This window comes from Drosophila miranda, chromosome 4, assembly GCF_003369915.1.
Source record: "Drosophila miranda strain MSH22 chromosome 4, D.miranda_PacBio2.1, whole genome shotgun sequence".
Taxonomy (NCBI): domain Eukaryota; kingdom Metazoa; phylum Arthropoda; class Insecta; order Diptera; family Drosophilidae; genus Drosophila; species Drosophila miranda.
In genome coordinates this window covers 32,466,246-32,487,166 of record NC_046677.1, presented here as the reverse complement: position 1 = coordinate 32,487,166, position 20,921 = coordinate 32,466,246, and the positions used below count along the sequence as shown (strand labels likewise).

At 40.2% G+C, this 20,921-nt stretch overlaps 3 protein-coding genes across 7 annotated transcripts; 1 reads left to right on the top strand and 2 right to left on the bottom strand.

Annotated features, from left to right (window-relative positions):
* The first annotated feature begins 281 nt into the window (after positions 1-281).
* LOC108162463 (sodium/hydrogen exchanger 8) lies at positions 282-3,070 on the top strand. Of its 2 annotated transcripts, XR_001775572.2 has the most exons (6): positions 282-1,084; positions 1,152-1,555; positions 1,645-1,709; positions 1,777-2,108; positions 2,165-2,706; positions 2,883-3,070. XR_001775572.2 is itself a non-coding variant. In XM_017297208.2 (5 exons), exons 1-5 carry the CDS (start codon positions 411-413, stop codon positions 2,643-2,645), a joined length of 1,956 nt encoding a protein of 651 aa, XP_017152697.1. In that variant the 5' UTR covers positions 282-410; the 3' UTR covers positions 2,646-3,070. The 2 variants fall into 2 exon arrangements, 1 of the variants encoding a protein (XP_017152697.1); XM_017297208.2 differs by having other exon boundaries at positions 2,165-3,070.
* Positions 2,981-4,811, bottom strand: LOC108162465 (cysteine-rich with EGF-like domain protein 2-A). 3 transcript variants are annotated; one of them, XR_001775573.2, is made up of 4 exons: positions 4,292-4,810; positions 3,794-4,222; positions 3,379-3,696; positions 2,981-3,299 (listed from the first exon to the last, which is right to left on the bottom strand). XR_001775573.2 is itself a non-coding variant. In XM_017297214.2 (3 exons), exons 1-3 carry the CDS (start codon positions 4,737-4,739, stop codon positions 3,244-3,246), a joined length of 933 nt encoding a protein of 310 aa, XP_017152703.1. In that variant the 5' UTR covers positions 4,740-4,811; the 3' UTR covers positions 2,981-3,243. The 3 variants fall into 3 exon arrangements, 2 of the variants coding, with proteins under 2 accessions (XP_017152703.1, XP_017152702.1); XM_017297214.2 differs by lacking the exon at positions 3,379-3,696 and having other exon boundaries at positions 4,292-4,811; XM_017297213.2 differs by having other exon boundaries at positions 2,992-3,696.
* A 2,102-nt stretch (positions 4,812-6,913) lies between these two features.
* LOC108162617 (dedicator of cytokinesis protein 6) lies at positions 6,914-14,727 on the bottom strand. 2 transcript variants are annotated; one of them, XM_017297436.2, is made up of 13 exons: positions 14,572-14,727; positions 14,405-14,489; positions 14,161-14,330; positions 11,614-14,102; positions 10,970-11,556; positions 9,721-10,914; positions 8,926-9,657; positions 8,727-8,858; positions 8,155-8,335; positions 7,915-8,093; positions 7,476-7,846; positions 7,371-7,409; positions 6,914-7,299 (listed from the first exon to the last, which is right to left on the bottom strand). In XM_017297436.2, the coding sequence occupies exons 1-13, from the start codon at positions 14,610-14,612 to the stop codon at positions 7,278-7,280; spliced, it is 6,222 nt and encodes a 2,073-aa protein (XP_017152925.1). In that variant the 5' UTR covers positions 14,613-14,727; the 3' UTR covers positions 6,914-7,277. The 2 variants fall into 2 exon arrangements, with proteins under 2 accessions (XP_017152925.1, XP_017152926.1); XM_017297437.2 differs by having other exon boundaries at positions 6,914-7,409.
* Between the last annotated feature and the right edge of the window lie 6,194 nt (positions 14,728-20,921).

Here is a 20,921-nt window from a genome sequence, read left to right as displayed (position 1 = left end):
CCTAGTTACACGGTAGTCGCACCGCAACGTCTTCTAACATTGAAATTGTCAATTTCGAGCTAGATCTCTGCACAAAAGTTATCAGTGCCGGCCCTTGCGACCCCCATCGCCAACGTGACTTGACAGAAGTCGAAACGACGCCTTGCGAACAGATGATTAATAATCTTGTTTGTGTATAGTTCGTTTTGAATCAATTAAACTCTATTACAGGCACAATTTCCGCTCAAATATTTTACGGTGCCTGCCCGTATCTGGTAGCTACTGCGATAATATGGCAACGCTGCGATAAATTATATGTAATAAACAGCTGTTACTGACGTGTTTTCGGTGTAATGAAAGGAAAACAAATTGTTGAAATTGTTTAATATTAGTTAAATGCGTGCGATCCGCATATCACTGCATCGCTTAAAATGAATCTTAGCCGCTGGTCACTGTTTTGGAATGCAGCTGTAATTTGTCTCGTACTGCAAACAGTAGCGGTGGACATCAACGAGCAGGAATCACCAAATACAATACTTAAACATTCTAGTACAGCAGAAAGTAGTAACGCCAGTCATGTAAATTCCTCACCCAGCAATCCATTGGTGAACGTCCCAGTCTCGACTGTTTCTCCCATCAATGGGAGCACCACAAGGAAGGGAAACACCTCTACTCTAGTCACGGAACCTCCGCTCATTGATTCTCATGCTGTTGAACAAGAACACAACTCCTCGCTGTCTTTATTCTTTGTCATTTGTGTAATTATGCTAGGTATTCTACTGATCCACTCAATGCTTCAGACTGGCTTCCAATATCTGCCGGAGAGTATCGTGGTGGTGTTCCTTGGCGCCTTTATTGGACTTTCGTTGAACGTTATGTCTGGCCAAAATGGCAGCTGGAAGCGCGAAGAGGTGTTTTCTCCAATGGGTTTCTTCCTTGTCCTCTTGCCGCCCATTATTTTTGAGTCCGGCTATAATTTGCACAAAGGAAACTTCTTTCAAAACATTGGCTCGATTCTAGTCTTCGCAATTTTTGGCACAACCATATCTGCTTTAGTCATCGGAGCCGGAATATATTTGCTTGGTCTTGCAGAGGTGGCATTCCGGTAAGTAAATTTCCTTCTTTTCTCTTCGGTTGCTCAACTGTTGCTAACTTCATTCACTCTCTCGCAGGCTTAGCTTTTCAGAGTCTTTTGCTTTTGGATCGCTCATCTCAGCAGTTGACCCTGTCGCCACTGTGGCCATTTTTCATGCACTGGATGTTGATCCAATACTTAACATGTTGGTGTTTGGCGAGAGCATTCTAAACGACGCGATATCGATTGTCCTAACCGCTTCCATCACACAATCTGTCAACGCAAATGCAGAGGCTAGCACGGGAGAGGCAATCTTTAGTGCCCTAAAGACGTTCTGTGCCATGTTCTTTGCTTCGGCCGGCATCGGAGTCATCTTCGCATTGATATCGGCACTCTTACTTAAGCACATTGACTTGCGAAAGCATCCGTCCCTTGAGTTTGCCATGATGCTTATGTTCACCTACGCTCCCTACGTTTTAGCCGAGGGAATTCACTTAAGTGGTAAATAATTTATGTAAAGACAATTAGAGTGATCGCTAAAAGCTACTGAGAGTTATTGTATATAACTTATTAATTTTACTTCCTCACAGGCATTATGGCCATACTGTTTTGTGGAATCGTGATGTCTCACTACACACATTTCAACTTGTCTACGGTAAGTTACTAATATTTATTTGTTTCCCTTGCAACACATTCTAAACACCATCTTACGCCAATTACAGGTAACTCAAATCACCATGCAGCAAACAATGAGGACATTGGCTTTTATAGCAGAAACTTGTGTGTTCGCCTATCTGGGACTAGCGATCTTTTCATTTAAGCACCAAGTTGAGCTGTCTTTTGTTATATGGGCGATCGTATTGTGTCTTATTGGACGCGCCTGCAACATTTTTCCTCTCGCATTTTTGGTTAACAAATTCCGCGAGCACAAAATCAACAACAAGATGCAGTTTATTATGTGGTTTTCTGGCTTACGTGGAGCTATTTCCTATGCGTTATCTTTGCACTTAAATCTTGACAGCCAAGAGAAACGCCACGTTATTATTACAACCACGTAAGCGTAGACAGTTTGTAACAAAATGACAGAGTTCTTTAATTTTCGATCCGCAGGTTGATAATCGTGCTTTTCACAACCTTGGTTTTGGGTGGTTCTACCATGCCGCTGCTAAAGTATCTTAAGCCTGGAAAAAAACGAAGACCACGTGGAACTGTTCGCAACTCATCGGAGGAGGCAGTGGGAGCGCGTCGCAGCAGCAACAGCCGCAAACGCTCAAAGTCTATTTCCCTCTCGAAGACACGGGAGTGGGGTCAGGCGATTGATTCAGAGCACTTGTCCGAACTTACCGAAGAGGAGGATGTCTCCTTTACCCAGGCTCGCAATCGCTTTGGGCGCCTCGATCGCAAGTACTTCATTCCGTTTTTCACCCGTCGATTCAACAGCCAGGAGCTGCATGAGTGCAAGTCTCAGATGGCGGACTTGACCAATAAATGGTACCAGGCGATTCGTGTGAGTCCCTTAGATTCGGATGAGTCGGATGAGGAGATTGGATTAGCGGCTAGCACCAGTCAGAGCCATCTCACACGGCCGTAGAATTAGATGATAGATGGAACTCTGTGGCTGTGTTAATACTTTGTGGCCAATGTGAAGGATCGTATGTATTTATTTTTTTGTTGATATAGATCAAATGTAGCCCGTTTTCTTTTTTATGAACGCGAAAATGTGGTGGTGGCGTACGTTAACTTGTTTAATATTTGCTTTCTTTATGTTGTTTTTGGTGGATATAAATCCTAATAGTTTGTTTTTTTGGGTTGTTTCTTTATTTATCAGCTTCAAGCAGTATTCCATTGCAATCCAACATTTCTCTCGGGGGGACATTTCAAAACAGCCATTTTGAGGTCCATTAAGTCAAAACTAATTATTGAAACTTCAAAGTATATTATAGTTGTATTTGTGATTTTGTAAATGTTTGAAAACCAAATAATTAAAGATGTAAATGTGATACGAATAACAAGGAATGAACTTGAGCTTGGTGACAAGTGTTTGAAGTTTTGAGTGGAAAAACCAGAAAACATTTCTCAAATCTCTTTGGCAAAAGTCATATTAATTCATTGCTAATTGATACTATTATGACCTATTAAAACTAAAATTGTCTACAAAATGTGTGCATGTCTGTGCGTTACAGTGCCATCTACAGTTCTTTGTGCGCTGGCTCCTCATTGAGCGCAGTTTCCGAGTCGCTGATGACTGCAAACAAAACAATATAGAAAATCGTTAAGGATATTTAAGCATATTCTGTTTAATCAGGAATACTGCTGATCTTTACAATGACTTGGGCGCGAATTATTCACAGAATAAACACTATGTCCCACTTGGACACTATGATGGCTAAGTTCTGCTTATAATGACTTCATAATCAGTTCCTCCAACTGCTTTGTGTCGATCTCGGGCTTATGGCCTGCTTGTGGCGAATTTAGCCAGTACTCAGAAGCAGCAATATATACGGCAACAGCCGCACCAACAAAGCAGCCCCAGCCAATATGTGTGGAGCTTTGAAAGATAACACAAGTGGCCACGCACATGCCGAAGTAAGTGAGTAACCGCGTGAAGTTCACATACGAGTCGCGTTCCTCTGCGGATTGGTCTTTGGAGAGCAGGTGCGCGAGAAATGTAGGGTAAAATTATTTTTTAGATGGTTTTTTTCCAAAAATTGCGAACTGCGTCCCAAGCCATTTACTTACCTTGACATTTGCCATCTTTGAGTACAAAGCCATCCGCACACTGCTTGCACATGTCTGGACCATCGCCATCACAACCATTACATGACCGATCACACTCGAGACAAGAAAATGATCCTTCGTTGTTCACACAGAACTGCTGCGGACGGCAAGCGGTTGGACGCTGCTGATCCAGGCATTCATTGATATCGACGCATCCGGTTTCCGAATCCATGTGCCAGCCATCCTTGCACTTGCGACAGCTCTTCGGACCAGCCCCAGTGCAACCGCCATCGCCACACGCAGCACTGCACTGTGTGCACAAGAGCTTCTTTTCATCGCGGAATGATTCATAGTACTGAAGGGCACACTCTTTGCAATTAGATCCCGCGTAGCCAGCGTCACATAAACACTTTCCGTTTCCCTTTCGCGTTCCGGCTCCTTTGCACTTGCCTACATTGTAAATGTGTAAATACAGTATGATAATCGGAACAATTATATATATAATGTTTTCGTTCATACCGTTCCCGCTGCATTCGCTACAAGGCAAACAGTTTGGCCCATAGGTGTTCGGCGGGCAGCACACGCTCAACTGTTCAATACACAGCCAGGACTGAAGGTCCGGACTCTCGGCTTGCTTGTGGGTGAACCAGTCTTCAATTGCCGCTTCGTGTTCGTTGGCGAGGTTGTGGCAATGGTCTTTGTTGACCACTTCTGCCTCTGAGCACAGTCTCTCTTGGATCTCCACGAGGCGGACTTCACTGTTTTTATAGGAACGTAGTTTTTCCTCCTCCCAAGCCGTATCTCCACCACCATGCCCCCGCTTGGTGCGTTCCAGGCCAGCTTTGAAAGATGTTGCCAGCAAAGTACAGGCCTTACAGGGCGGAGGTGTAGCCTTATCGCCTGATGTGGATGCCACCGCCAACGCCAGAAATGCCATTATGGTTGAATAATGATTAATAAACAACATGTTTTTGTGCTTCTTTCGTTATAACCCCGGGCCCTCAGAAATATACCGAAGCTACGTCACATATTTCAAAATATACCTTATGATGAAAAACCGAACTTAGCCCACTTAAGCCCCCTCTATTTAAATAGTTCAACTACTTTAGGTAAATGGCGGAAAATAAAATAAATTCTTCTGGTAGATTCAATTCATCTTTCCTCTGAACTTAAAAAAAAAACACGATATCTTTCACCTGAACTGCGCTAAGATTATAAAATTATTATTATTTTCGGTGGAATATTAAAATACCCTCTTGGCCTACAATGGGTTATCGTTCTTCGTCAAGGATTGGAAACCATATTCCTCGATTTTGATATTCCGTCGAATATTATTAGCTAGATAGAATATATAGCCAAGCCCACATAACTTTATCCAATTAATGGTCCTATTTTCTAGTTGACTGGCTTACTTTAAACATATGCTATTATTGGATTTTGCCTAAACAAAGGTTTTAGCGAAAATGGTCAAACAAAAAAAGGTTTTAGCGAAGGACATAGGTGAAACAAAAAAAGAAAAACCCATAGTTATGCCCACTTCATTTTAGGCCATTCGCTGCAGTAGACTCCGCCTCCCACGCGGCCGTCTAACTTTGAGCCATCAGTGTAGAAGTGAACCGCATTTGCGGGTCCTGGTTCGCCCATCTCCCAGTCCTCCCTAAGTGGGATTGATACCTGGAAAGGCGTCGAGAGGTGATCACTAGGGACACAATAATCTGTCCTCTCTGGTAATTGCGGGTGTCTCGTCAGGATTCCCGAGTGCCCAACCGCGGACGCTTTCCACAGTCTGGCTTCTCTCATTCTGAGTGCGGAAAGTGTTGCCACTTTCTTTCCCATGAGATCTATGGGGAGGAGGTCCAGCACAGTATCCAGGGCTTCCCCTGGAGTAGTGCGTAGCCCGCCAGTTATGCATAGCTCTGCCATGCGTTGAACTCTGCTGAGTTTATTGAGGCATGTCCTTTTGTCTAAGGCTGGCCACCATACTACCGCTCCATAGAGCATGATCGGTCGTATGATGGTGGTGTAAAGCCACCGAACTATATAGGGGGTCATTCCCCATCTTAGTCCGATGGCTTTCCTGCAAGTATAGAGGGCTACTGTGGCCTTCTTTACTCTATCCTCTATGCTCAATTTCCAATCGAGCTTTCTATCGAGGATTAGACCAAGATACTTGGCGTTGTTGCCCGAGAATGCTATAGCAACATCGTCCGCATACGCCACCACCCCCTCTATCTCCCGCAGCAGTTCGTTCACTGCCACGTTCCATAGGAGGGGCGAGAGGACTCCGCCCTGCGGGGTGCCTCTACTGACAAATCTGGTGGACGGTGACGTCCCCAGTGATGCCTCAACCGTCCTGCATTGTAGCATCTGATCGATCAGGCTCACCGTCCGGGAGTCAACCCCCAGGTCCGTCAGTGCACCCGTGATGGCGGTCGGAAGGATGTTATTAAAGGCGCCTTCTATGTCGAGGAAGGCTACCAGGGTGTACTCCTTACAGTTGAGGGACGCTTCTATGATCGATGTGATCGTGTGTAGGGCCGTTTCGGTGGATCTTCCTTACCGATAGGCATGCTGGGAGTCTGAGAATAGACTAGGCGGAATATTTACCGTGAGATGCATCCCCAAAAGCCGTTCCATCGTCTTCAGAAGGAAGGACGATAGACTTATGGGTCTGAAATCTTTGGGGGCAGTGTGCGAGGGCTTGCCTGCCTTGGGGATGAAGACTACTTTGGTGTGAAGCCAGGTTTCCGGGATATATCCATGGGAGAAGATTCCCTCGTATATCCTTTTGAGCCAATTAGTGGCTTTTTGTCCAGCGTGAATCAGTTGGGCAGGGATGATGCCATCTGGTCCCGCGGATTTGTATGGTTTGAATTATGAGACTTAAAAAAAATGAAATGAAACATTCGAAAAAAGTATGCGGCTTTTATTATTTTTTCCACAACTGTTTATATATGTATATGCTCCCGCACGGCAGCAGCTTATGCAGCCGTTCTGACGCGTCATCTCGCTAAGTAGCTCAACAAAGACATATTGAAGGAATCCCAAAAAATTTAAGCTACACTGAGTGTTCTTTGAGTGTTCTTTAAAATATGACATACATATGTGTAGATACTTCATATAATTAAAACACATCAAGAATAATTATACATAAAAGAGGTCCCCTCAAATAGGGGTTATTATATTTTACTTAAATGTTCTGTTATAAATTATTCGTGAACATGTGTATATTGTACGTTTGTACAAAAATAAATATTTGGGCTTATTATTAAATGACGTGAAAAATTGTAATTTAGCCTTTCGTGTCTGTCTATTCAAAATGTATATTGTTGAGGATCATGGGATACAATTAAAAGGTTACAGTGTAAACTTTGCATGGTCATTATAGTTTTTGGCAGTTTTAACATCATTTCAAGCAAATGAACTAGTTTATAAATAGTTGGTAAATAGTATATTTTCCGTATATTTGCTTCCTAGACAAATTAAATAAATTATTATTACAAACTTACTTAAAATAGTCCGAAACGCTAGACATGAAAATGCAGAATAAGAGGAGATTTTATCAGAATACTTGACGCCATTGAATAGCAACAATTACCATTTCAATGGAGTGCTTTTGTTGTAGTATGCGTTTGCCCTAAGATGAAATAAAATATATACTGAAGAATTCATTTAAAAATTATAGGAACACAAAAAAACTTACTTAACAACGCCTAGATTTTGGATTGCGGTAAGAGTTATTAAAGGTGTTAAGCGTTCTATAAAACGATCGTTGTTACGTTCCAATTCACGTTGGTAATCCTTTTGATCTGAAAGTATTAGGTTACGATTCTTTTTCAAAGCATCAGCACATCGCTTTGAAAACTCGCGAAAACACAGTCGTAATTTGTTTTGCTGTTTCGTTGGTACGGTTGTGCCATCTGATAAATTTAAGAGAAAAACGCTAGCCATTTCCATAGGTCCTTGGTTAACGGTCGTTCCAATACATCCTTGCAAGACCATTTGCAATATTTTAGGATCAGCAGGCTCCTGATTTGTAGCAGCCGCCAATTCAACTGTTTTCTTTTGAATATCCTAATCAAAAAACAGATACGAAGTTGAGATTAATAGCTGCTCAGATCGCATACCATCAGTTTACTTACCTCAATTGCTACTTCAATTGGATCCAAGACTATTTGCTGCCGACTAATTACCATTATTCTTGTTTTTACATAGGGAAAGTGATTGGCTGTTGTTAAAATTGTCTTTCTCTTGCATTGTTCATGCAACTCTCCATGGGCCTTACCACTTTTTGTAAATGGTGTGGCATATATAAAACGTTCTAAATTTGATCAATAGGTGTTAATATAATATAAATGCTATAAATACAAATAAACACGTACTAATGTTAAAGTTCCTCTCAAAGTAGGTTTCGCGATGACGCATTTCATATGTTTCAAAATAAGGTTCTACGTATGTGATTTGAATATATGCCTTTTCGGCATCTAATGAGTTCACATCAACTGTATTCGAGTCCTTTATGATATGTACAGAGTCTGGGCCAAATCGTTCCGTATAAAAGTTCTAAAAATGATAAGAGCATATATTTAACTGTGTTCAAACACTTTAACAAGTGTTAATTTTTTGGTATGGCTGCAAAAAAGATCCCATTACATATCCCATGACCTGCTTAAATAGCAGCCGTCGTAAAACTTGAGGTTGGAAAATTTCCGAAAAGCCTATATTTTCACTGTGCAAGTCTTAACCTCAATTTGGAATGTAATCGTCATATTGCAGTACATTTAAATTGAAGAGATTGAGACCAAAAATATATACTATTTGAAAAAGCATGCACTGTATCCGATAGAATCATAATATAGAATTGTTGCCAGTTTAAGAGAAATTAACGGAAAAAATTCCCCCTTCGAGAAATCCCGTGTACACCCTTGTGTTCAAATAATTGAATATTGTATACCTGTAGTCGGCTGAATATCTCTGGTAACTTTGTCAATGTCGGCTCCTTGTAAATAAATTCTTGTTGATCTAAATCTCCAAATTTGCTTCCATAGAAACCCACACGAAAATATGTACCAAACACTCGCTTTCCCTGTGTAAATATAGAAAATTGGTTTTAAAAATAATTTCTTGCATTGGTGTATCAACGTGCTGCTTACCTGTAGCTGGGAGATTCGATTAAATGCTTCCTGCAATTTTCCGTGAACTTTACCTAGCTTAAGAAAGTCTCTGTTGGCTTCGCAGATGGGTATTAAAATCTTATATACTTCGTTCATTGCTTCATACATTCCAGCGACTTGAAATGAGTTGGAAGCCTCTTCGAGCAGCGCCTTTAGGCCAGTCTCAGTAAAATGGTTTCCCAGGCAAATACCATCCTCGCCAGGGCTAAGCACATCATCTGATACGGCCGACTCCATGAGCGTATTTGGGGAAATGCGTTGAAAGCTGACTGCTCCTACAGGTAAATGGGTCTGAGACTCCAACATGCTGAGATATTCGGAGACTAAGGCAGCTGCGTGAACGTAGCACATGGCTGCCTCTGTATGATTAGCACGTTCACGGTGCTTTTTGGCCATGTTTTCTAACCAGGTCAACCGTAGGTCTGGATTGTTTTGGTATCCTTTGGCTATACGATTCATGAGATCCAGCAACATTTCTGGGTCTTCCTGATATTCCTTCATTTTCACTGTATCCGATAGAATCATATGCAGATTGAAAAGCAAGTCTTGCACCTGCTCAGGAAATGATGTATCCTGTAGATCGGAGTCTGACTCGGCATAAACTAAGACCGTTTTCAGGGCTCGACGAAGTGATTGCTCGCTAAATACAGTGCTGGTACCAACTAATGAGCTTAACGACATTGTTACTTGCATCTTGACGCGAGCAAAGTTCTAAAATGACAAAATTCGAATCATATACAAGTTGTAAAAAGTATTTAAAATAATAAAACCTACATTTCCAATTTCAAAGTTTTGTCTCATTAGTAAATATAACGAGGCTGCTGCCTGTGAGCGTATTCCTGGTAAAAGCGATCCACAATGCTTTAGTAATATCAAACACAAATCCGCACAGATGTCGGTTTCCTCGTCAAACAATAGGTTGGGGAATTTAAAAATTAGCGCACGCTGAGAGGCAAACAAATTTTGCAGCGCCAGCGTTGACTGATTACGGGAGAGTGCGTGAAGCAGCACTTTAAGCAGAGTACCGAGTAAGTTATGGTGAATGTTGGCAGCTACGTGCACTAATATTTCTAGAGTGTCGAGTAGAACAAGCGTAATTTCAGTTGCCAATGACCCTTCGATAAAGTGGCTCAGCTCCAGATCGTGCTCATTTTTGCTAACACTATCGGTGTAGGGCGAACGGTAGGGCATCTGATCCTTTCGCCACCGGAATTTCTCGGTCGAATTGCGATCTTTTCGACGATTAATTAGATCATAGCGGGCGGAGTTCGTACCTCTTATACATTCTTCCAATTTTTCCTTTACGTCAGTAGATGCGTTCTTTCTGAAACTTTGTGTATTGGTCCGCTTTAGGGTGGGAATGTATTTTTGTCCCGTATACTCAAAAGTTTTTAGGCAGACATTTACCACTTGTAGCATTTGGTGCACCCTATGAGGAGTTAAACCTAGCAACCAGCGGTATAATATGTTACGCTCCAAATTCTTAAGTACCCAAAGAAAGCATACTAACAAGTGGCGCGTGTTTTCAGAGCTTAATGGGGACATGTTTTTTACTTGTTCACTCATGTAGTAGGGGCGACTTCCAGATATTGCGTACGCCACTTCTGGACTTATAGTCGCTGCTGCAATAGTTTGCTGCGGTCCTTGATAATCTTCAAGCTGCCCGATCTGCTGTAAGCGGTCATGATCAATGCCATGCTGATGCAATTGGGGAATGCTGTCCATCACTATGAATAGAAGCGGTATGTATAAAGACGCCACACGGGCGCGTGCTTCCGTTTCGCTATACCGTGTATCTAAATCATGTGAAGTCATCAGGTTACGAATGCAGCGTATCGCCTTTCCGTGCAATTGGGGATTGGGTACCTTCATTACTGAAGCCAAATCGCTTAAAACCAGTCCGACAAGAAAGTGTTGTTGAAGGAACTCCTGACTAAGATCGGCTTGCACTGCACGCTCAAGCGAACCCTAAAAAACGAAAATGATTGAGAACTGCAGTGTACTTGTTCTAATGTGCACTTACACATGATGTTTGACTGTTGCTCGACGTCGTACTTGGGGTTGGGCTGCAGGGTGCTGAAATCATTGTATATGAAGTCCCGAATGGCAAATTCAGTGCTACAAAGTGCTCATGGCTGCATACAATTCTCAGAAAGTCTATTTTATAATTCATTAAGTCTGGAATAGACGCGTTCTTGGAAATTAGCACTTTAGTATACGTTTTTATCAGTCCAAAAACAAATCCTCGGTCCATGATGCTTAATACATCAAATATGAAAAAGCTTAGACTAGCATTCAAGGATTGTGCCAACTTGGGTTCATTACTATGATATCCCACAACTTTTGTGGTAACTAAATGAACTAGTGTTGACAGATCGTCATTATATTGATGTGGAAATCGATTTTTACGTGGCGCGTTTAAAGTGTTTGAATTGTGCAAATGCTCTATCATAGACTTGACAATAAGCTCGAACAAAAACCATGAATTCGCCATGGCTAGGTCTGCTGCTTTCCCACTGGCAACGACCCAGTGAAGGGCCAGTTCTTCGTGCAGCAGCCGTTCTTGAACATCACGACCAACAATAGAGTGTAGCATATTAATAGCAGGATCTGCGAAGGAAAGTAAATGCGTTAAATCGTAAAGTATTTCACAAAAGTTGTACTAACCCTTGCGATCCAAACTCCGACCACTGGTTGAAACATTTTCATACAAACTGTATGAATTGCTTAATTGCAAGTCTTCGGTGTTGCTTCGTCTGCAGGTAAACCGCTGCTTGCTGAGGAGTGGGTGGGGTATTTTACATTGAAATTGCACATAAGTTGAAAACAAACTTTGCCGTCCATATTGATCAACTATTAAATCGTCGCTTAATATTGACAAAAGTGAAGATACTAAGCAAAGAACTTCGAAGACTGTAGATCCCAGGGACATAGTCTGTCCACCAATTTTGTGGGTCGTAACTAACAATTCAATAAGCTTGTCCAACACTAGGGGTAAGTGTCTTACTAATGGCTCACGGTTTGCATGCTCGATATCCAACAAACACTTTTTCAACTCAGCCTCCATATTCCCCTCGCCGATATGTGAAGGTATATTACGGGTGTCCACATATTCACACAACAAGAAAAAACGATCGAGGAACGAATCCAAAGTATGTATTGCAGTCACTGCCTCTACGTTAATGGCGAACACGGCGCGATGATTGTCAAGCCACTTAATTCCAGGCAGGTGTACATTTGGAGGTATAAAAGAATAATTTTCTGGCGGAGTCTCCACCATAACAGGAAGATTAAATTCACCAACTTTCAGTTTGCCATCCTCTAATAGGGGCAGCCAAGTGAATCCGATGGGGGTTTCTACAGAAGGCTGCAAATCCTGTGGTTTTTTTTGGCAGGACACGTGGTATATGGTGAATAGTAGATGGTGATGCTGTTTTATGGACGCAGGTAAGGCTATCTTAATCTCATCATAGAATGACGGACATTTATTATGATAATTTACAGCCGTAATTGCTTCAGAAGAAAATTTGGGGCAAGATGATTTGCCAAAAATAGCATTAACTGCATCTTTAGAGGTCTCTCCAGCCATTAGTTGAACACGAACGGCAATGTTACGTGCTGAGCCGGCGCGTGAAGAGAAATTGAGCTCCTTTGGCGACACGAAAAGTAAGTTCCGATAGCTATAGTGTGGATTGTATATAGCTGATTGCGGGAATTCTAGAATTTCTTTGATTGGTCGAACATTTTCACCACTTTGTGGGTTAATTTTAGCCAACTCTGGTGTTAGCGAGTTTTTGACTTCCTCAACACATGGAGATATTTCCAGTTTAATTGAGCCTGGAATGCATTTGTATTTTTTCATAACTGAGCTCGGCCGCTTTAGCTCCGGTAATATTTTATATAAATCTTCATCCTTCATTTTATCTGCCTCTTGCTTAAAGAAGCTGGGAACCGATATCGTAATAGGCCGAAAGTTCTCAACAACATTCGCGAAATCATCTGGTGACCATGAACGCCGTTTCTCCTTTCGCTCTAGAGAACCACGCCGAGTAAGCGTTCCACTCATATCATTTGCTTTGCGTCTTAGTTGATCAAAGCTACTCGTGGAAGACTTGCGATCTAAGCTGTTGGAGCTTGGAGCCGTGCCTAAGCCGCCACAAACGTTACCGCTGCCAGCCGAATCACGCTCTCCTCCACCAACATCCTTGTGCTCAAAGCTATCACCATTGAAGACGTTTGTTAAATAAATGCCAGTCCAAGCAAATGGCATTCGATATTTTCCCAAGCGCTCACAATAGTCTGCAGCATTTGATTTTACCTTTTCACGGTACTTGTCTTTGTCTTCCTTTAAGTAAGGTTCAACGGAATTGTTAATATCCCCCTGTAGCACTTTCTCCAGACGAATAACCAAAAACAAATCATTGCTCGGGTAAGAAATTTCAAATATTGCCGAGTGACTTTGGGTGCTTATGTCGGCGCATTGGACGTGGCTGGACAACATTCGCTTGAGACCGTCTGAGTTCATGTCAAAGTAAAAGTTCTCTGATAGTTTTTGACGTTCCTTGGCATCATATAAAGCCATAGAAGCAAATATTGGTTCTACCTCGAGTTCGAGTCGAAGCTGCAGACACTTCACCTGTATGCGATGACCCATATGTTCCATAGGAATCTCAGCAAGCAGTCTGCGTTCGATACGCTCCTCCTCTGCTTCAGATTCCGGGTACAGGGAAAAAAGAGCAACCTGTCGATCTTGCTGGCGTCGCACTTCATTGGTTTGATCAATTTGTTCGGGCGGTACATTATTAAGCAAGTTTGGTATTAGAGGATCATTAACAGAACGGCGCAAATCAAAACTTGCCCACGAACCGCGAGGTGTCAAAGTGTCCGTGCATGAGCTAACTGAAGCCAGGCTAGCTATCGATTGCCTGGAGCTGGGTGTGCAACTTTCGCTTTTGTACGTGAATGTTTCATCAAAAGATGCAAAGTCTTTGTCTATCTCGAACTCTTGTTGGTATGCGGAGGGACTAATTGTGCCCCGATCAATGTGTTCACGTATGTAAAACGAGCTTGAGTAGTGCCTTTGAGCATATTCTACCACCTTCCATGGACGGGTATAGCAGTTCACACACTCCTGCACGTGCTGCGGCAAATCAGTTCTGTAAAAAGATTTTTAAGTACTACAAACTACAGTTACAAATTACACGGACTACGTACATTTCTTCATTTGGTGTAATGTGATCAATCGTTCGGATTTTGCGTGGAATGGTTTTAACAGTTACATCGCCCTGGGGGAAGTCCAAGATAAGCTTCAATGGATCGCGGTTGACGATGTTCATATGTTGTACGAGGAACTCCTCATAGTCAATCGGATCTGTGGGAGAAAGCTTTTTGCGAAAAATGCAACATTATCAGAAAGTAAATAAGCATCGCCGTATAGAGACTATGAAACAAAACTTACTGCGGATGAGCACAGAGAGGTGTCTGCTGACTTTGATTGGATGTGGTAATTACAAACATTTTTTCGAACATCTGCAGCAGGCTGTCTGGTGTATGAAAAAATTGGGGTAGATGCAATTATTGGGCGTTTCTTTGTTTGTTGGCTTAACCTTGCGAATGCCCACTTACTTTGATACTTTTTGCACAAACGAGCGCTGTGCGTTTGACATTTTGTTGTTATCAAAAGAAAGCCACTAACTGTATTTAAGTTAATTTAATTGTTATTTTAGTTAGTTATTTTAATTGCAATCAGTGTGACCGCGGACTTATCGTTAACATATGTATACGGTCTGACTCTCAGAAATATACCTAAACTACGTCACATATTTCAAAATATACCGTATATATACTGACGAATTATTTGTATACCGTATATATACTGACGAATTATTTGTTGCATCACATTCTTCGTTTTGGATATTCCGTGGAACATAACTAGCTAGGTAAGATCATAAATTTATCCGATTATTACATAAATTTTCTACAAGACTGGTTAACTTTAAGTTCTCATCATTATTGGATTGTTTATAAAATAAGGTTTAAACAAAACCGGTCAAAAACAATTTCCACTAAATTAATTTAATTACATGGTAACTGCACGCTAACTACACATTAGCTACATATTAACTACATTTTAATGTAATTAATAAAGGCGACATCTGAAGGGGAAATGTGTACGTTTCAAAAATTGTTGTCCTTTTTCTTTTCATATTAGCCCGAAACGTCCGTTGTCCATTTTTTGACATGCCTTTTTGTCCGACATTCCGGACAAGAGATTTTGAGATTTTGATGGCAAACGATCAGGAATTCGATTCTGATCACGAATAAATATTCGATGTGGCCTGGGAGTTGGCTCTAAGTGGCATTTCTACAAGGTTTCTACATTGGTGCATTGGACAGGAGGGTGAGTCCATAACGTGTCTTAAAATATACTGGAAAAACACTAGGAAAAGTATACAAATTGCGAGATATGTGAGCTAGACGTGGTGGCAATAAAACAAGAAAATCCGATAGAGTATACAGTTTGACCCTCCGAAAGATACCAAAATATACCGTCCAATTTTAAAAATATACCGTAATGACGAACCCAAGTTATATTATACATATTATACATATATCTTTAAGTACTCCCAATTATTTTATTTAAACTACAGCACTGTTTAAACAAAAAAGGACAACAAAAAAACAGTGGCAACGTAAGTGAGAATGGAATGTAGGGAAAATCTCAGAGGAAATCCCCAAAAAATCCCACCAAACTTAAGCGCCAAATATAAATTGTTTGAAAGTGAATGAGCGAAAAGGATTTAAATGCAATCTATTGGAATAAATGATACACATAAGTACGACCTGTGAGCGAAAATTTAAAAAACCTGCGTATGGAAGTTTCTATACCCTTTGTTCTCTAATATATCTAATAAATAAATACTTTTGCCGAAAACAGTGCGCCCGTGAGTTGCGGATAGAGGTGAAGAAACAACGATTCAGTGTTGCCATTCTAGCCTATTTAAGACTAGATCTATTTTATTGGAAAACGGATATGCTTGAAAAATTATGAAAACTCTTATAGCGTTAAATCTAGCATTTTTTAATTTCACTAAAAAATATATTTAGTCCCTTGGCAAAGTACAGATGACACTACAAAGCTTTGGTCAGAAGTACATACTGACTTTTAAAGATGCTGGCGAAAACGAACTTTTTGAAGAAATAGCTTTATTTGATATTGGAATTTTAATTTTCGCGCCGTCATTTTTGCGAAATCTAGCATTTTTTGACGCTCAAAATCTGGCAGCACTGGAACAATGTTAACATCGATACTTGGAAGCTATATTTTTGTCGACGATTATAAATAAAAGAAAAAAAATAAGCTGATTTTTGTCCGATAAAAAATTTTTTTAACTTGTTACGTTTTTTTTCTACTTTATTCTTACTTACTCGCTCACTCATACACACATTAATCTGAGAAGAAACGAAATAGGGCAGCATTTTTTAACGTTTGAATGAAGAAAAAAAGAAAAGAATTTTCCGTTTATTTTAATTATTTTTTATTTATTTAATAAAATATTTGTATTATTAAAACCAACCAGTTTCTCTTTTCATCTGTTACATGGACTTTTGCGGAAAACGAGTAGAGCGACAACGGATGGACTCCCCGTTCTCACATATGTACATATGTATGTCCTAATTATAAATATTTTTTTAATATGCAGTAGCTTGCTATAAACGTTATATTAATTAACATTCGTACATATATTTAGTTCCGGATCCAATGTTTACGATATCGATATTCCATAAATAATTCGTTTTACCAATGAAGTCTGAAAGGAGGACAGGACGGTATATGTGCAATGTCCCTTCGATAATTTAACCAAAACGCGCAGCTATTCTAGGGTTGGCCAATAGGTATCTATGAGATGTGTGGGGAAAATGGATTTGTGTAACCCACAAATCATCAGCATCAATAGCCGAGTCGATAGCGCCTTGTCTATAAGGCTCTATAGACTATAGAGCTCTATAGACTATAAGAGCTGGAGAACGGCAATTCTGCATCCAGATTCCTGTGATATCACACTGAATTAAGTTTGTTTCAAAATTTTGACACGCCCCTTTTCGTTCCCACAAAGGTCTAAAATCTGTGGCGTCTACAATTTTAAAGATACGAGAAACCAAAAACTCAGAAGTGTAGAAATGTACCATATATTAGACTGCTGAATCTAGATCAGATCGGAAGGCACAAATCTTTTTGCAGTGGCTATGCTTACTTCTTCTCTTTCTTTCACACACTCTTCGTAGTACAATGTCAGCGCCGTCTAGCTAAGTATCGGGAATAAAGAGAGGCCTAGCAGCAACTCACGTTGCCCCTCGTTCTGTTTGTTAGTGTAATTAATTATCTTTGTAAAATTATAGTTTAGACCGAAACAAACGGGAACTTTGTAACACAGATCATTTTGAGCACACATGAAAAATCTGTTATTTTTTTAATTTTTGGCCTATAAATAAGAAAAAAATTATAAAATTAAATATTCCTGATTTTATTATCATTAAACAAAATGCATTTCCTAAATATATGTTTATTATTTTAAAAGCTATAACTTTAGTTCCGCTTGATTGACTGTTTCTTCGGAAGAACCAAGTAGGATAGGCCGATTAGCGCAACCAAGCACAATATCAAGTATTTAATCTTCCAAAGCAATGGTCTAAAGAAAACGATTTGGCGCATACTCTTCCAGCTGAGCCAAAAGGAGTTCCGCACCTATTCAAGATTCTACACTGCTGAGGCTCTCTATTTAAATCTATTTGAATCTAAATCTATTTAAAATAGTGTTACATATAGCAAGGATACTCATGCGACGCCACATGGCACTTTATTTCAATTTTCATGCGCTTCCGGCCAAACGACATGTGCCGCAAGTTTTCACTTTCACCCACAAGCAACAGCTGCATTGGCTTTGGCGGGATTTTTTTTTTATAGATTTAGAGCACGCCAGGCATATTCCGACGCGCCTGAGAATGTGCTGTTTTTACGAGCTGCAACATCCCAGCCGGTATACAGAAGTGGCATGTTTGTCATTGAGAGAGAGTGGTGCATTTGATGTGGGTGTCGCAGAATGTATAGTATGAGTTGGATTCCGGCTGGACAAAAATTCGTAAATTTTATCTGTCAACGAGACCCACGTAATAACTTCGTGGTTGATTTGATTTGCTAAGTTGATCTAATGTCATCATTCGCATACGTGTGCAAACAGCTAACCATCCTTTTACTGATATCCCAGAGCAATGGACAAGTAAGGTGCCACGAAAAATAAGTAATCTGCCACATATATGTACATTCACGGGATATAATTGGTGGTGGCGACAATCTTAATGAATTCTTAAACATTTAAAATACATAAATATGTATTACTTCAGCGTTAATCCATTTCTTTATATAAATACACTCAAAAAAATTGTATTGGTAATAAAATAATTGGGATGAATTTAATAGGAAATATTATATTCTTACAAGTATTCAAATTTCTTCCGACATTTAATTTTATAAAAAAAAGTTGTGTTTGTTTAACCAAAATTTTCTTTTGTGTTGACGCACCTTGGCCGCGACTTGGAAAACACTTGAGATCATTTTTTGCGCTGACGACAAATTATGACAAACTGTGAGGGGAGCGATAATTTCCATACACCCAAATATATGGAAGACATGGCCAGCTGCGATGCCGGCAATTTTGTTTATGTGCATTTTAACCCAGGGTTGCGCCTTATTGCCCGTTAACGTCTAGGGGCATTTAGAGCGAAGACATAAATATGAGTTGCTTGTCTTCCGATTCGTAACAAATTTAAATATTAAACAGTGAATGCTCAAAATATGCATTTCCAAATACAAGACTTTGATTTCTTAGTTATAATCTCGAACTAATAAAAACCTTTCCATTATTTTTAAGGACTGCTTTCGAATTATCATCTTCACTGATAGTCCATAGTATCCTGAGAGTAGTCCATATTACCCTGATAGTACTAGTACATGTAATAGAGAAAGGTGCTGGCAACAAAGACTGGGACGCCTCCGCTATCCGTTTTGAACTTTTGTGCCAGAAAGCAGACACTTGAACGACAGATGCCACTATGCGCCAGCATCAAACCGTTGCCAAAAAGTCGGCCACTGGGTACAAAGTCCAATTAGTGACATTCTAACAAGATGTTGCATACAGACTCGCACCGCGATCGTCACGTATGTACATATGTAAGTATGTACATATGTATTTAATACTCGTATACTCAATGAATCGGTCCGAAGAAGCAAAGCTCTTCTAATTGTCTACATATTTTTAACGGCTGGCGCCAATTTTCTTCATGTGCAGCGTACTATCAGCCAGAAGTTGTATATCTGAGGCTGTTCGACTGCAGTATACCCGGTAAAGTTTCTAATAAAATATTGTTTTTAAATGTTCATATATGTACGTATGTACATACTCATGTATATACATATGTAGTCTGGTTTCTTTCTTCCTGATTCTTGTTTTGTCTGCCAAGTATCAGCATTTTGTTCTTTTTATGAACGAATCTCATTTGGTTCTGGAATTCGGGAGTTTTGCCTAATCGCTGGCCCTTAAGAAAATCTAGGTTTTAGTTTAGCCAGCCATTATGTTTAGATTATGAGGCCTTTGACTCCTATAGCCACGTAGGGCTATGCTTATGCTAATGTTCAAGTCAAAATATACAAAATATTCGTAAAAAACCTAATGTAGTGCAAAAAAAAAGAAACTGTAAATATGCATTCTAATTAGTACTCTTAAAAAGATTAGTATAACTTTATTGGCAGACCTATGCTTTCAGCTATTTTTGGCAGGTTAAAGTGCTAACTTGAAATGTATTTTGGTCTTGCCAAGTAAACGTTGAAGCAATGTGTTAATTAAATTATAGTAAACTATTTGTATCTTCAGATTGTTGCTATTTTTATTATACTTATATGAATAAAACCATATTAATAACTGTCTGGCACCTTTCGAGGTGTTCATTTTTGATTACTTTGCCGCGTGCCAGACGGGTCGAAGTAAGAATATTGAAGAATGGGCCAGGTACACCGAGAAATAGAATATGCAATTAAACTGGATTTTTAAAGAACATTTGAAATTTCCAATATCTAATCTACAATATATCCGTCCGTTTTAACCAAAAAAAACTGAATACTATTTTTGCTGATAAACTGAAATGACTACCATGGTCAGAACTAACCGACACAACGACAACTAGCCTTTGTATATAGAGGGTATAGAAAAATAAATTCATATGAAACACTATTTATTATGGCAAACAATTGTTCCAAACAATAGAAATCTTGCTAAGGGTTCGGTCCAGTCGAGTAGTGCAAATTTGGGTGGGTCAGCGCCGGGATTAGGAGGGTGCCTGCTGAGCGAAGCGGTAACGCCATATCATAAACTCTCGACTGAGCCCTTTCGACTGGGCGTTCGTAAGGAACCAAAACTAATCCAATTAATAATTTAACATTTCTACTAAGTATGTAATATTGTTATAGTGTTGGCAATTTATCGTAATGCATCAGCTGCATCGCTTTCAATAAACTTTTCACTTTATTTTCGATGAAATTTGGATCCCTTCAGTTCCTTGCTCCATCGTCAGGGTCATTTTACCTGCTGCTGATATTCCGTATTATTGAATGAACTTTCCAAAAGCACCTGAAAGACCCAACCGCATGTAGCAGTTATTAATTTAGGCACGACGACGCCGATCAACAGTCGATGCCCGCCAGCATATCTTCAGCCGCAGAGGCAGTTGGTCTGCACCTTTCCATGACAAGGCGTCCTCAAAGAACTTAGGCCGGCTGTGTCCCGAACACTAAAAATAATAGCGACAGACTTTCCGTGCAAACATAAGTATATACATATACTCGTATCTTATATATACATGGGTATATGTGCATGTGTTTGATGGGCAAGTGCAGTCTATACATGTTTCTGTGGTACGTGGGT

Coding starts and splice junctions, on each gene's coding strand:
- LOC108162465 (XM_017297213.2), bottom strand. CDS start 4,739: ATGTTGTTTATTAATCATTATTCAACCATAATGGCATTTCTGGCGTTG. Junction 4,223..4,291: donor TAGCGAATGCAGCGGGAACG/GTATGAACGAAA, acceptor TTTACAATGTAG/GCAAGTGCAAAGGAGCCGGA. Junction 3,697..3,793: donor CAAAGATGGCAAATGTCAAG/GTAAGTAAATGG, acceptor TGCTCTCCAAAG/ACCAATCCGCAGAGGAACGC.
- LOC108162617 (XM_017297436.2), bottom strand. CDS start 14,612: ATGTCAAACGCACAGCGCTCGTTTGTGCAAAAAGTATCAAA. Junction 14,103..14,160: donor ATTACACCAAATGAAGAAAT/GTACGTAGTCCG, acceptor ATCTTTTTACAG/AACTGATTTGCCGCAGCACG. Junction 8,859..8,925: donor ATCGAATCTCCCAGCTACAG/GTAAGCAGCACG, acceptor ATATTTACACAG/GGAAAGCGAGTGTTTGGTAC.
- LOC108162463 (XM_017297208.2), top strand. CDS start 411: ATGAATCTTAGCCGCTGGTCACTGTTTTGGAATGCAGCTGTAATTTGT. Junction 1,085..1,151: donor CTTGCAGAGGTGGCATTCCG/GTAAGTAAATTT, acceptor ACTCTCTCGCAG/GCTTAGCTTTTCAGAGTCTT. Junction 1,556..1,644: donor CGAGGGAATTCACTTAAGTG/GTAAATAATTTA, acceptor ACTTCCTCACAG/GCATTATGGCCATACTGTTT.